This window comes from Sorex fumeus, unplaced genomic scaffold (genome assembly GCF_029834395.1).
Source record: "Sorex fumeus unplaced genomic scaffold, SorFum_2.1 ptg000063l, whole genome shotgun sequence".
In the NCBI taxonomy this organism is placed as follows: Eukaryota; Metazoa; Chordata; class Mammalia; order Eulipotyphla; family Soricidae; genus Sorex; species Sorex fumeus.
The window spans coordinates 42943037-42956297 of NW_026606120.1; the positions used below are offsets into that span (position 1 = coordinate 42943037).

Sequence of the window (13261 nt, forward strand, 5' to 3'; positions counted from 1 at the left end):
TTATCTTCTTTATTTATTTTTTTTTTCTGAAAAGGGGGGGTGGTAAGCCAAATACATTTGGGAGTCTCTGTTCTAGAACATTCCTCATTGCCGTGCGTGGTACTGCCCAAGCACTCCCTCTCCCCTAACCTAGCCTCCCTGGCCCTGCACTCACCTCCTTAGACTTTCACGGAGGTGGGTGGTATCACCAGCTGGTTCACCCTGGGGGAGAGACGGACGGGGGTCAAGGTGGCGGATCACCGGGGGCCGGGCCCGGGCACGGCTCTGGCACATCGCATCGCAGGGGCCAGCTGACCGGAAGTGCTGGGCAGGGACCTCGTCAGCCCCAGGGGGAGGTGGGAGAGCCCAGGGGTAGGGAGAGGAGAGAGAGAGAGAGTCAAGAGGACAGGAGAAAGAAGTCAGAAAATGAGAGGAAAAGTAGGGAAGGGGCCCAGCTCTGAAAACTTCAGGGAGAAGCCCAAGAAGACAGTGTCCACCCCCCGCCCCCACCTCCCGACCCTGAGAAATACGGGGTCAGCTAGACCTGCAGGACCCCAGAAGCTGAGTGACCCACCCAGGGCAAGTTCCCCTACCTCCCCACCACCCCACTCACTGCTGCTCCGCCTTGGCGCGGTCGCTGAGGAAGAAGAGCGCCGTGGCCAGGAAGAACATGCCGCCCAGCACCACCACGAAGGGGCACAGCATGAGCGCGTAGCCCAGGCTCAGGAACTCCCAGAGCGGGGAGTCCTTGGTGCTCTGGCGGATCACGTCGGAGATCTGGGGGGATGATGGGGCGTCAGCACGGAGCCACCTCCAGGAGCCACCCCCCTCCCCTGCACACCCTTGCCCCCCAAAACTCACGAAGCCAATGAGGTAGGGGCTTCCGGCGTCCCCCAGCAGGTGGGAGGTGAAGCTCTGCAGAGCCACCGCGGTGGCCCGTCTCGTGGGAATGACCACATACTGCAGGAAAGGAGCAGGCCAGGGGTCAGGGGAGGGTTCGCCCCAACTCTCCCGCCCAGGATGTCCTGCTCTGGGCTCCCTGGGCCCCACCCCGTGGCTGAAAATTCTGCACAGAGTTCCTGGTGGGGAACCACAGTCAGTGCTCCAGGGGAAACTGAGGCCCAGAGGCACAGGCTCCGGGAGCCCGGCTTCAGTGCCTCTTGCCCTCACTTCTCCCACCAGTTCATCTGCCTTAGTTCTCAGGAGGACCTGACGGGATCCAGGCTGGCTGGGACGGACGGTGGTGGAGGGGGACCCTTCCTGAGAGGGCCACCCATGCATCCCCATGGGGCTGTAGGTCCAAGGTTGGGCAGGCCAAGGCTAGCAGAGGAGCCGTGGCCAGCGCCTGGGCACCACTGTCAGAGCTCCGGCTGCCCCATCTACTCAGAGTCCCAGCCTTCCTGGACAGTGTGAGAGCCCCATTACCTGGTGTGGAGGGAGGAGGGGGAGACCTGGATACTGTGGGACTGTGTGGCCCCATTTCTAGCAATAATTAGTCACTTGGCTGTGACACTGAATAAACTAGGACATGATTTCCCTGGGACCCAAACCCATCGACCGCTGGGGGTGGAGGCAGGGGAGGGGACCCAGTCAGAACCAGGGCCCCAGACTCAGACCTGCTCGATCTCCCCCTCCCCCTTTTACCACGGCATGTGCAGTGCCCCCAGCCCCAGGCCTGCCCCCACACAGCTCCAGCCTCCAGGCCCACTGCAGGAGATGCCTGGGGAAGCACAGCAGGGGCCCCCCATTGGCAGACTGACCCAGACTGGCCCCAAACCCTACAGGTCAACTTTCATTTCCCGCCCCAGGCCTGCTCACATCTCCCCAGATGTTTTTCCTACCACAGCCTCCTGTTCTGCACTGACTCAGGGAACCCCAGGACAAGACTAGGTGTCCCACACTGCGCTCCTCCCGACACACACACACACACACACACACACACACACACACACACTGCTGCTCATTACTTGGGCCACAGCTCCTCCCAGTTCCAGCCAGGCGGTACTGTCCCGCCCAGGGACACAAGAGACACCCTTTGTCCACAGCCAGCGGGTGTGGGGCCCATTGTTGCTGTGTGAACACAGCCTCTGTCCACCCGGGCCAGCCGCAGGCACTCGGCAGGCGTGCCCGGGCCCCAGGCTGAGCTGGGTGGGGCAGGGTTCAAGCAAGCCGAGCCTGGGGGAGGAGTGCTGGCAGGCAATAGCACCTCTGTGCCAGCCTGGCACCGCCAGCCTCCCAGCCATGGCACGAATCTGAGCCTCCAGCCATCCCCCACCCAGCCAGGTCTGTGTCCTTCCCCTTCACCCGTTCAACCCTCCAGGCCTCAGGAACACTGTCCCCTCCCTGCCACCACTCACCTTTCCTTTTTCCCACCACCTCTTCCCCTGCTCTGCCCTACGGGTCAAAAGACTTGGGTCAGTCTGAGGCTGCCATGTCTCACCATGAGGATGTCGGCGGTGATGGCCCAGTTAGAGAACAGAAGCGTCTCCCCGACAAAGATACAGACCTGCCCAGAGAGAGCAGAGCAGTAAGTGACCCTCCGTGCCGTGGCTCACACAGCTGGCCACTCGCAGGGAATCCCCCCAAGCCTCCCCCTGCCCCCCACCCCCGGGGTCTGCTCTCCCAGCAGTCAGGCTCTTGGATTTGTGGGCTTCATGCCTGCAGCCCCAGTGGACTCAGAGTCCCGAGCAGGGCCCTGGACAGAGCTGGGGCAGGCCGACTGCATCCCGTTCCAGAGCGGCACCCCCTCCGGGTCCTGCTCCCCCAGCCGCTCTGACACCCCTACCCTGCACTCACATAGGCCCCAACGATGCTGCTCTTGGCGGCCACGAAGATGAGGCAGATGAAGATGGCGGAGCCCAGCATGCCCACCGCGCACACCAGGGGGTCGGCCCGCTGTGTCCTCAGGCGGCACCAACGTGTGGCTCCTGCCCCCGTGACTACACCCAGGAAGCCTGTGAAGCAGGTGATGGCCCCAAAGATGAGGCTGTGGGGACAAAAGACAGGGCAGGTTGAGAGGGCCAAGGCCCGGACAGAGGAGCTGGCATGCCTGCCCCACTGATACCCCTGTGCCCACTGCCCTGCCCAGCCCAGCCCACCTGTCCTTGGCCCCGCAGGGCGGGCTGCTGCAGGTCTCCACCGTCTTCTGCACGACCTGAGCGCGGTGCAGGTAGAGAGGAATCCACATGCCCAGGGCCCCCGTGGCGAAGGACACTGCTGACGTGGCCAGGGAGGAGAAGACGTAGCTGCGGCTGAAGGAGGTGAGGGCAGGGATGCTGAGTTGGGGGCCAGGAGCCTGCAGCCAGCAGGGGCGTTCCCGCATGGGGACCCCCCCAGCTGCCTTTTCTCCCTCATCCCTATGAACAGAAGGGGGACTCCAGGCTACAGAAATATGGAAGAGTAAAGGCTGCCCGGAACCGGCAGCGCCCTGGACAGCAGGTTTCATGGGGAGTGTGTTGAGGGCGCTGGGCGGGCCGTCCTCTCATCTCAGCACCCCTCCTTCCCACCAGGGTCCTCCCAGCAGCACTCACTTGCGGATCAGGGCCTTCATGTCTCGAAGCCATGAGGTCCGGGCCTTGAGCTGCCCCCCGAGCTGGTCAGCATGGCCTCTCTTAGTGGCCGGGACCAGGACAAGGATGAGAGTTCCTGTGATCATGCCCAGGATAGGAGACACCTGTGGGGCGGGAAGAACCAGGTCAGGGCACCAGGAGAGTATCTGACCAGCCTCCTGAACGGGCTGCCAAGCTAAGGCACTGGGGAAGAGCCCAGAAAAGGGTGTGGGGATTTTAAATGGGCTTTCTGGGGGTCTGAGCATAGGATAGTGGGGATGGAACTTGCCTTGTCAACCCGGGTTCAACCTCCGGCATCCCATATAGTTCCCTGAGCACTGCCATGAGTAATTTCTGAATGCAGAGCCAGCAGTGGCCCCTGGGCATTGCCAAGTGTTACCCAGAAACAAAATTAATTAATTAATTTAAAGGTGAGGGGAACAGGAAGAAAGGAGGAAGGGACAAATAGTCAAATGAATGGAGGAGGGAAAACAGATAGGCTTATGGATGGATGATGGACAGGTAATTGGAGAGAGGAAAGGATGGATGGATAGGTGAATGGATCGATGGGAGACTGATGATGGATGCATAAATGGTGGGTGGATGGATGGATGGGTGGGTGGGTGGGTGGATGATGATGTACGGATTAAAGGATGGGGGATGGATAGATGCATGGACAGAAGATGTATGGATGGAGGATGTGTGGAGGATGGATAGATGGATGGAAGGGGGATGGATGTATGGAGGAAGGAGGGTGGACAGATGGACGGTGGATAAATGGAGGGTGGATGGAGGATGGGTGGATGGGTGGAAGGAGGATGGGTGGATGGATATATGATAGAAGGGTGGGTGACAGATAGGAGGACAGGGAGATGGACAGACATAGAGACTGATGACTCGAAGAGAAGAGAATTCCTGGACAGAGTCAGATACTAGCTTGCCCTTGGGGCTGGGAACATTCCTCGTGCTGGCTCATCTGTGTGTTGGGGTGGGGGGAGTCAGGGGGGCTCCTTCCCAGGAGAAAGGGATGGGCTACTACAAAACTCAGCTAACTTCTCAGGTACTGCTGTCTTTGGAAGAGGCCCATGTGTGCCCCAGGAGAACAGAGGTTCAAGGGTTTCCCTGTGTCTCGCCTCTCCAGTTAACGGGGCACATTGGGATAGCCTGGACTGCAGGACACAGCCCAACAGGAGCTCCTGAGAACAGGGAGGTCTGTCCCACCCCCACCAGGCCTCAGCGCCCACCAGATGGGGTGTTCCTCTCCATGTCCCCTACTACCCCCATCAAGAAATTCCACGGAGGCTGCTTCCTTCCTGCTTTTGAGGAAAAAACACTTTGTCTTAAGCTTCCGTTCCTCCGCGAGACTGGGGATCTCTGTTTCCTCTGATTGCACTGTCCTGGGGCCTTGGCAGACTTGCCCCAAATCCTCCCTGGGGACAGGAAGTGGCCCCAGGCTCCAGGGGCCCCACGCAGAGGCCCTTTCTCAGACTGCTGCCAGCACGGGACCAGGCGCAAGCAGGAAGCACCTTCGCAGACATGGAATTTCCTGACAGGGTGGGAGAGTCCTCCATCCTCTCTGACAGAGCCGTGGGTGAGGGGCTGAGCCAGCGCCTGCACACCTACGCCCCGCCCCGCTCCACAGTAGGGGCTAATCCTGGGCTCCTGGGGGTGGTGGGGCAGGGGAGCCTGGAGGTGGGGCCGCTGGCCATGGCTCCAGGTGACCATGGGCCAGGGCTGGCCTGGGTCTGTCCTTACCCGTAAGGCCCAGTGCCAGTCTCCAACTGCCTGCTTCACGCTGGAGCCCGTGATGTAGCCCAGGCCGCTGCAGACAAGACAAGCACAATCAGGCCGGAAGGGAGGCGCAGTGGTCAGCGTCACCTGTTCCCCAGCGCCCGGCAGCTGGCGTCAAGCAGGCGTTTCCCACAGCCATGGCCCACAGGTGCAGACCCTGAGGAGTGACAGGAAGCCAGCAGCCACGCGGGCCCGCAAGACCCCAGCCTCTCACTCACCTGCCCAGCGGGATGGCGAAGTAGAAGACCGACAGCATGAGCGTGCGCGTGTTCTTGGTGAAGAGGTCGCCGATGATGGTGGGTGCGATGGTGGAGTAGCTGGCCTCGCCGATGCCCACCAGTCCCCGGGACAGGACCAGCAGCCAGAAATGCTACAGGGAGGGCCAGGGAGTGTTGGGGGATCCCCTGGCTCCTCAGCCCTGGTCCCCCCTCTGCAGGACCCAGAGCTGGGAGAGAGGGTGGAGCCCACTGCTGGTCTCTGCCAGGACTGCACACCACGCTGGGCCTCCGTTTCCCCCAGTAGAGTGTGTCTGACTAGGGTTGGCCTGTGGCTGGGGTGGGACATTCACAGGAGTGAACTGGAGTTAGGGCTCACACTGGCACAGTCAGCATGAAGGACAAAAGTTCCACCCTGTCCCCCCAGTGAGACCTCCCCTTCGGGTTCCCATGCTGCCTCAGCGCCTCCATGGGTGCCCGGCCCCCAGGCAGGGCAGCACTGAGGACCCAGTGTGTGTGGGGGGGAGCAGGCAGGGTGGCCCAGTGGGCTCTGAGCCCCTCCCCCATGCACACATCAAAGCCCAGCTGAGCGGGGGAGGGCGGGGCCATGCCAGCCACCAGTGGCACTGCCCCTTTGATGTGGACCTCGCCTCTCCATCCCCCCCCAGCTGCCCTGGGCCTGAGAACACAGCCCGGTCATCTTTCCCCGGCCCCACCCTGACCACCCATCCGGCCGGCATCGCCCACATTCAGCCCTGCTCCGGGCCCCTCTGCTGCCCTCTCCCCATCTGCCCAGCTCCCCCTGCCCTCCCGGCACCGCTGCTGCCACCGGCCATCCCGCGTCTCCTCCTTCTGCGCCCTTCCCAGCTCCTCCTCTGCTCCGTTCATTCCTAGAGATCCTCTGCCCACCACCTTCGGCCATTCCTCCGTTTCTTTCTCGCACTGATTCCTATTCCCGTTGTGCTTCCTTTATTTTTCGCCTCCTACATTTTTTGTGTATCATGGGTATTGGCCATTTACTATAAATGTCATAGACGTTTTCCCTCATCTTTCTCTCCACTTTATTTCTGGGGAATTTCACCAGTTTATGTGGTTGTGTTTATTTTGAAACTGCCAAATATGTTGATTTTTCCCTAATGGCTTCTGGATTATCCCATCTTGCTCAACAAGGTCGACTCCAACCCAAAATGATTAAAGTCCTCTCTTATCTCTTATTTGCTGTATTTTCTGTTCATTCTTGCAGTTGACCTCTGGGCCTCATATATGAGTTCTCCCACTGAGCCACACTCCCGCTCTGTTTGTTATATTTTAGACAGAGATGAAGAGAATGGAAATTTCTACTGCCCTTCTCCTCTGGTACCAGGGCAGCAGGTGAGAATTCCCATCCCCACTCCTCCCCCAGAACTCTGAGCTGGGCAGTGGCTGGGAGTCTGCCTCCACCTTTGCTCGCAAATGTCTACAGGAGACGAACAAGTATCTCTTGAGTCTGTGCACAGAAGGAACATTTAAAGCTCCAGCTCACGCACCAGGTCCTCTTGCTCTTCTCTCCTCGTTTTGAAAACCCACTGAGGCTGGATGACACAGACTGAGCTCATTCTCTGCAGTTAAGTATCTGATCCCATTTTGTCAGGCGACAAGGTCATTTAGTTTGTTTCCCTTTTCCTCCTACAAGACTCACTTAACAGTGTCCACAAGTTGGCACTTCTCTCCTGGGCATGTACCTCGAAAGCAGAGGCCAAGCCGCGGCCTGTACCCAGAATTTTCACAAAATCCTGCCATTTTACTCTCCAAAGAGGTTCTACCAATTTACACTCTCGCCAGCAGCTTTAATAACACTTGGTGTTGTCAGCCTTTTTAATTGTTGCCAATGTGAGGAGTGTGAAATGGTAGCTCATCGTTGTTTTAATTTGCATTTCCCTGATTACTCCAGAGGCTGAGCACCATTGCCTCCTGCATTTATTGCCCATTTGGGTATCATCACCCAGAATTGCCTGCCACTATCCTCTGCCCGTCTTTCTATGGGGTTATTATTTGTCTTTTTCTTGTTGATGTATAGCTGTAGGTTTTTTGCAATGCACTTTATTTTTCTTTTCTTTTTTTTTTCCTTTTTTTGGGGGGCCAGGAATAAGCCCAGCGGTGCTCAGGGCTTACTCCTGGCTCTGTGTTCAGGGATCACTCCTGGCAGGGGGACCATATGGGGTGCCGAGGATTGAACCTGGGTCGGCCGTGTGCAAGGCCTACCTGCTGTACTATTGCTCTGGCCCCTCAATCCACTTTTTAAAAAAGATTTCTACCTATCTAGAATGTACTTTGCAGAATGGTCTGAAAAATAGACCAGCTTTTCTTGCCAGCCCATATGGAGGTTATTAATTCTCCTCAAATCTGAGCTATTACCTTCATTCCACACTCAGTTCCCCCAGGAAGGAGGCCTGTTTGATGTTCTCTTATTTCAGAGAAAAGCTGTATTGAGGGAACTAGATACGGCAAGTCCCCTCTTGGTGTTATTTTTCACAATGTTCTTGGCAGTTCTGGGTATTTTCCCTGCCAAATTAACTTGAGACTGATATGGCCTAGGACCACCAAAATCCCCATGGACTCGAATTGTGATTGCAATACATTTACAGATTAGTTGGGAATAATCTGCTGCTCTGCCTCTGCTCAGTCTCTCTCCCCTACGCCCTGTGCCCAGGAGGGCAGGCGATCACAGTCCTGGGTTCACAGGTCAGCTCCAAAAGTGGCCCCGGAGACCAAGAGATGAGGGTGGGCTAGTTAAGGGTGGGCAAGGCCATAAGGACTCTCATGGCTTCTAGTCCAGACCCTGTATTCAACTGAGACATGGGACTAGACATGACACGCCTGGTCCTGACCTCCTCAATGAAGCACCCCGTGAAACAAAGGTGCACCCACAAAACTGACACAGCACATCTTTGGGCGTCCCAGAGGGTTGCATGGCTCTCGGGAGATGCCCAGTCTCTGCACCCAGCACTCCCAATCCTGCAGACCTGGTCTCACCTGCCTTTCCACCTGGGTGCTCTCCTCTCCACACAGCCCACCATGCCTGCACTCTGGGTTGGCCACACCTGCCCACGCTGTCTTCTCCCAGCAGGCCTCATCTCACAACCCTGCCTACCAGGCTCGGATGCACCTCCTCCAGGAAGCCTTTCCTGACCCCAGGCACTGCAACAGTCTACTCTCTATTCATCAGCAGTTTGCAGGTATCTCTGAGAGGGAGCTCCTGTCATATCCTCCCTCCCCCAGCAGGGTAGAGAATGCACCCTGGGGCAGGGCTGGTATCCTCAGTGCCCCAGGATAAAAGCTCCTAAAAATGAACATCTCCTTGTTTTGCTCACGTTGGCTTGTGTCTGCATCCCCTGGCCAGTCTCCCCTCTGCTCTATGCCCCACAGTTGCAGCCTCACTGATGACCATGAGAGAGGAAATCTCGGTTTGTCATCCACATCAGCTCTGCAAGTGTGAAGTGGGCTATGTGACAATGACACCTTCATGCTGTGTTCTTGCCCACTGTGGGGTACCCCAGAACCATGGAACAATGGTGGGCATGGGTCAGAAGGAGTTATGTGGCTATGTGGGCAGTGAGGGCCAGAGCTAGTAGGACATCCTGATGCTCTGAACCCCTTTGGAGCACGATGTTGCCACCCTGAGTCAGCACGAAGGAGCTCTGCCACCACATCTCTGACAGGGGCATCCCCCGTGTTGCTGACCAAGACCCCCCTACACCAAGGCCAAAGGTGATAAAATGGCTCCAACTATGTTCAAGAGCTTCAACACCCCGGCCATGTATATGACCACCCAGGCCATGCTATTCCTATGTGCCTCAGATGCACCGTGGACTCTGGGACTGGGGTTGTCCACGGTGCCCACTGATGAGGACTATGCCTTGCCCATGCCACCTGCTGGGTTTGGAATGGAAAATCCTCATGGAGCACAGCCACACCTTAAGCACCACACTGCCAGAGAGCCCAGTAACACCAAAGAGCCATGCTAGGGCACCCTGAGTGTGGAAGGGGAGACGACGCCCACAGTGTCCTCCACCTCCCTGGACAAGAGCTGGGGACTGCCCAGAAGCCAGGTGATCACACCAGCAGCAACTGGCTCTGGAGTCCTCCAGCTCTCCTGCCCAAGCATGGCATCCCGTCCCATGTTCCACCCCTTTATGAAGTGTGACATCGACATCGGGAAGGACCCGCAGCAACGCACTGCGCTCTGGTGGCACCCCGTGCACCCCGGCATTATGAGCCAGACGCAAAGGGAAATCACAGCCCTGGCTCCCCTCCCAGCTCTGTGAAGGTCAAGGTCATTGCTCCCCCAAAGCATGAATCCTCTGTGTGGATCGGGCTCCGTGCTGGCCCCGCTGGTCACCTTCCAGCAGATGTGGGACACAAAAAGGGAGATGATGCCTCTGGCCCCTGCGCTGTCCACCGCAGATGCTTCTAAACAGGTCGTGAGCAGATGTCTGCCCCTGGCTGCACAAGGACTGCCTTGTGACTGAGTATAAGTTTGTCCTGACACATGGAAGTGGAATATCACCCTTGCCTCAGGGAAGTGAAATAAGCCTTTGAGAAGAGACTTGGGAGCAAGAATGATAGTCTGGTATAGGGTAGGGCGCTTGCCTTGCATGCAGCCGGCCGAGGTTCAATCCCGGGCCTCTCATATTACTCCCTGAGCCCCCGAGAGGGATCCCTGAGCACAGAACCAGAAATAAGCCCCGAGCACTGACGGGTATGGCCCTCATGCCGCCCCAGAAAAATTGTCCTTGAAGCTTGTACTGATATCCAGTGGATTGTAGGACTTTGTTTTTGAGTTAACTTCCTTCAGTATGTGTTTAATGTTCTGTACCTGTCTTTGGTTAAACCCCAGTTCATGCAGCTGGTGCCTTGGGGTAGAGGTTTCAGTGAGATGTCCGCTGGCCAGCACTCCCTTATCTAGGCGGGGTGTTAATGCAGGGCTCCCTATTCTCCAGAGGCAGGACAGTCCAGATCCATTGTTATTTTTGTTCCCCCTTTAAGGAAGGATTGGGTGGTCCAGGCCTTAGGGTCTGTTTCCTTTCCAACTCACCCAAATACCAGGGTTTTTAACTTGTCTTGAGTTGGAAAATAGTTTGTATTTATATCTGTAAATATATTCATCCTTTAATTAATTAATTTTTTATATGGGATTCTCAATTCTCAAAGAGGGGCAACACATTGGTTTTCTACTGTCAGGAGAGACTATTAGGCCTCAGCATCACATCTTATGAAGATTAGAGACCTTTGCTTGAATATCTCTGATGATGGGCACCTCATAATTCACAAAGCAATGTATCTGATCTTCAGAAGAAAGAACCAGAGTAACCTTTTGTGGAGCATCTGCAGGTTGCAGGGCCTCTGCGTCCTTAGCTCAGGTAGTTATCACATTAAACCCTTAAGCTGAAAAGTATTATCCCATTTTTGTAGGGTGGCTGCCTCTCTTTAAGATACTTGGGAAGCCGTGTGTGTGTGTGTGTGTGTGTGTGTATACATACATATATATGTATATGTATACACAGCACAGTGGGTAAGGTGTTCGCTGTATGGCAAAGCCTGGCAAGCTACCCGTGACGTATATTTGATATGCCAAACACAGTAACAAGTCTCACAATGGAGACGTTACTGGGCCTGCTCGAGCAAATCAATGAACAACGGGAGGACAGTGCAGTGCTATACATACACATTCACACACACCCACACCCCCCCATATATATATATATATATATATATATATATATATATATAAAATGCTGGCAATCAAATCAGGGTCAGTCGCATGCAGGCAAGCTGGCCCCATATTATTTCATTTTAAAGATGGAAGGGAGGAACCCAACACTCATTGAGGTTGAGTTTTTCTAGAGAAAGACTACTTAACTTTTTCCTGAACCCCTTTTTGCCCAAGCATTGCAAGATGTGTGAGTGCTGCCAGAAGCCCCTGGGATTACACGGTTGATTTTGAATTACTTTGTGGTTATGAACATTCAGAAATCTTTTACTGCTTCAATTTCTCTGTGATTCCCCCCACAGGCCACAGGGCCATGACCCACAGTTTGAGAAATGGGGGACTAGGTCACAGAGTTGGGATGCTTGAGCCAGATCTGTGGGGCCAAGTGAGAAGCACCTCTCCACTGAGCGGGTGTTTGCCTGTGTGGGACTTGGCCTGAGGAGTTGGCTGGTTGTGAGGCTGAGCCCCTGGGCAGTGGCTCTCCTAGGGTCACACAGCATGGTTACAGCAGAGCCAGTATAAGAACTAGAAGGCCTGGTACTTGCTCTCCCTGCCTTTTGTCTCCTCTGAGATCAGAGTGACCCCAGATTCAGGACCCGACCAGGGCCAAGTCCTTCAGTACAGGCGGGCACAACCCAAACTGCTGGGCGTATTTGTAAAAGCACCCAAAGGGGCTGGAGTCATAGTCTTAGCAGGTAGGGCACTTGCCTTGGATTTGATTCCCGACATCCCAGATGGCCTCCTGAGCACCCCAGGAGAGATCTCTGAGCATAGAGCCAGGAGTAAGCTCTGAGTACCAGAGGGGATGGTCTCAAAACCAAAATAAATAAAATAAACACTCAAGCATTATGCATCCCACTGTACCAGAAGACACTAGGATTTGAATCAAGGGAGTGGAACCCTCCAGACTTGTCACCCACCAGAAGCAGTAAAACCCACATGGGACGGGAAGGGTCTCTGGGCAGGAATCCCCACAGGCCTCACCTGCTGGGGGATGAAGGAGCTGGAAAAGGTGACAGCCGACCAGAAGAAGATGCCGCAGCTCAGGATGACCTTCCTGTTGAAGCGGTCCCCCAGGTAGCCAAAGATGGGGGCAGCCACCATGAAGCTGCAGATGAACACTGTGGGGAGAGCAAAGTGTCAGGGGGAGTACGCCTGCCTTTTCTGCCCCCGCTGGAGACCAGGTGAGACGAAGCCCAGGGTCTGAGGTGCGGCCTCACTCAGGCTGGGCCAAGGGGAGGCAAGGAAGGGTGTCTGAGTGAGGGTGCCCCACTATGCCCACTTCAGTGCTTATCCACAGATGGCCTGGTTTGGGGAGATCCCTTTGGGTACTTCTGAAAAAAGTAAAAAAATTCAATTATTACAGAAAGCCAGGACAAGGGGCTTTGGGCAGAATCAGGGCAGCAGTGAAGGGATGACGGGCCAGACATTCATGCAGAGCTAGCTCAGCGGACTGGAGAGATTGCTTTAGGTGCAGGAAGCTGGGTTTGAGTACAGAACCCTGAGCACCTTGCCGGGAGAAGTTCACTGGGTATGAGCCCCAAACAAACAAAGCAAAAGATAAATGCTTCTGATGTGCCAGGAGCCTTGCCAGGAGCTGCCACAGAGCACCACGGATAGACTCACCCCCACCACACCCCCCACCCCCACACACAGTGGGAAGACAAACTCAGAAAGAAGAGACTTTCCCGAGGCCCCACTGGAAGGCAGTATCCCCGTAGGAAGCTGACCCCTGTTGACCTGACCCTAGAGCCAGTGCTTTACCACCCGACTCTCCTTGCAATATTCGTGAAAGAGGGCAGGAGAGTTCAGGGGGTGAGGTGCTTGCCCTGCACACAGCCGATCCTGGTTCAGCCCTGAGTTCCACCAGGAGTGATCCCTGAGCACAGAGCCAGGAGTAAGTCCTAATTGCTGCAGAGCGCAGCCCAAATCCCACCCCCCTCGCAGCTATCCCTTAAAAAAAGAGCTTATGAAAGAGG

The 13261-nt window shown here is 56.0% G+C and overlaps 1 protein-coding gene across 2 annotated transcripts in view; it reads right to left on the bottom strand.

Annotated features, from left to right (window-relative positions):
- Positions 1 to 13261, bottom strand: part of SPNS2 (SPNS lysolipid transporter 2, sphingosine-1-phosphate) — a 37681-nt gene that overhangs the window by 1896 nt on the left and 22524 nt on the right. The window contains exons 3-12 of one of the 2 annotated variants that reach the window (XR_008794218.1): positions 12267 to 12403; positions 5537 to 5688; positions 5283 to 5349; positions 3510 to 3652; positions 3078 to 3230; positions 2776 to 2965; positions 2420 to 2485; positions 841 to 939; positions 593 to 756; positions 155 to 315 (exon numbers count right to left, since the gene is read on the bottom strand). Coding sequence is in view for 1 of the 2 variants with exons in the window: in XM_056126683.1 (XP_055982658.1) it covers positions 159 to 201; positions 593 to 756; positions 841 to 939; positions 2420 to 2485; positions 2776 to 2965; positions 3078 to 3230; positions 3510 to 3652; positions 5283 to 5349; positions 5537 to 5688; positions 12267 to 12403 (1214 nt within the window). In the remaining variant the exon portion in view is untranslated. The remainder of the gene's footprint in view (positions 1 to 154; positions 316 to 592; positions 757 to 840; positions 940 to 2419; positions 2486 to 2775; positions 2966 to 3077; positions 3231 to 3509; positions 3653 to 5282; positions 5350 to 5536; positions 5689 to 12266; positions 12404 to 13261) is intronic. The other variant, XM_056126683.1, reaches the window with a different exon arrangement.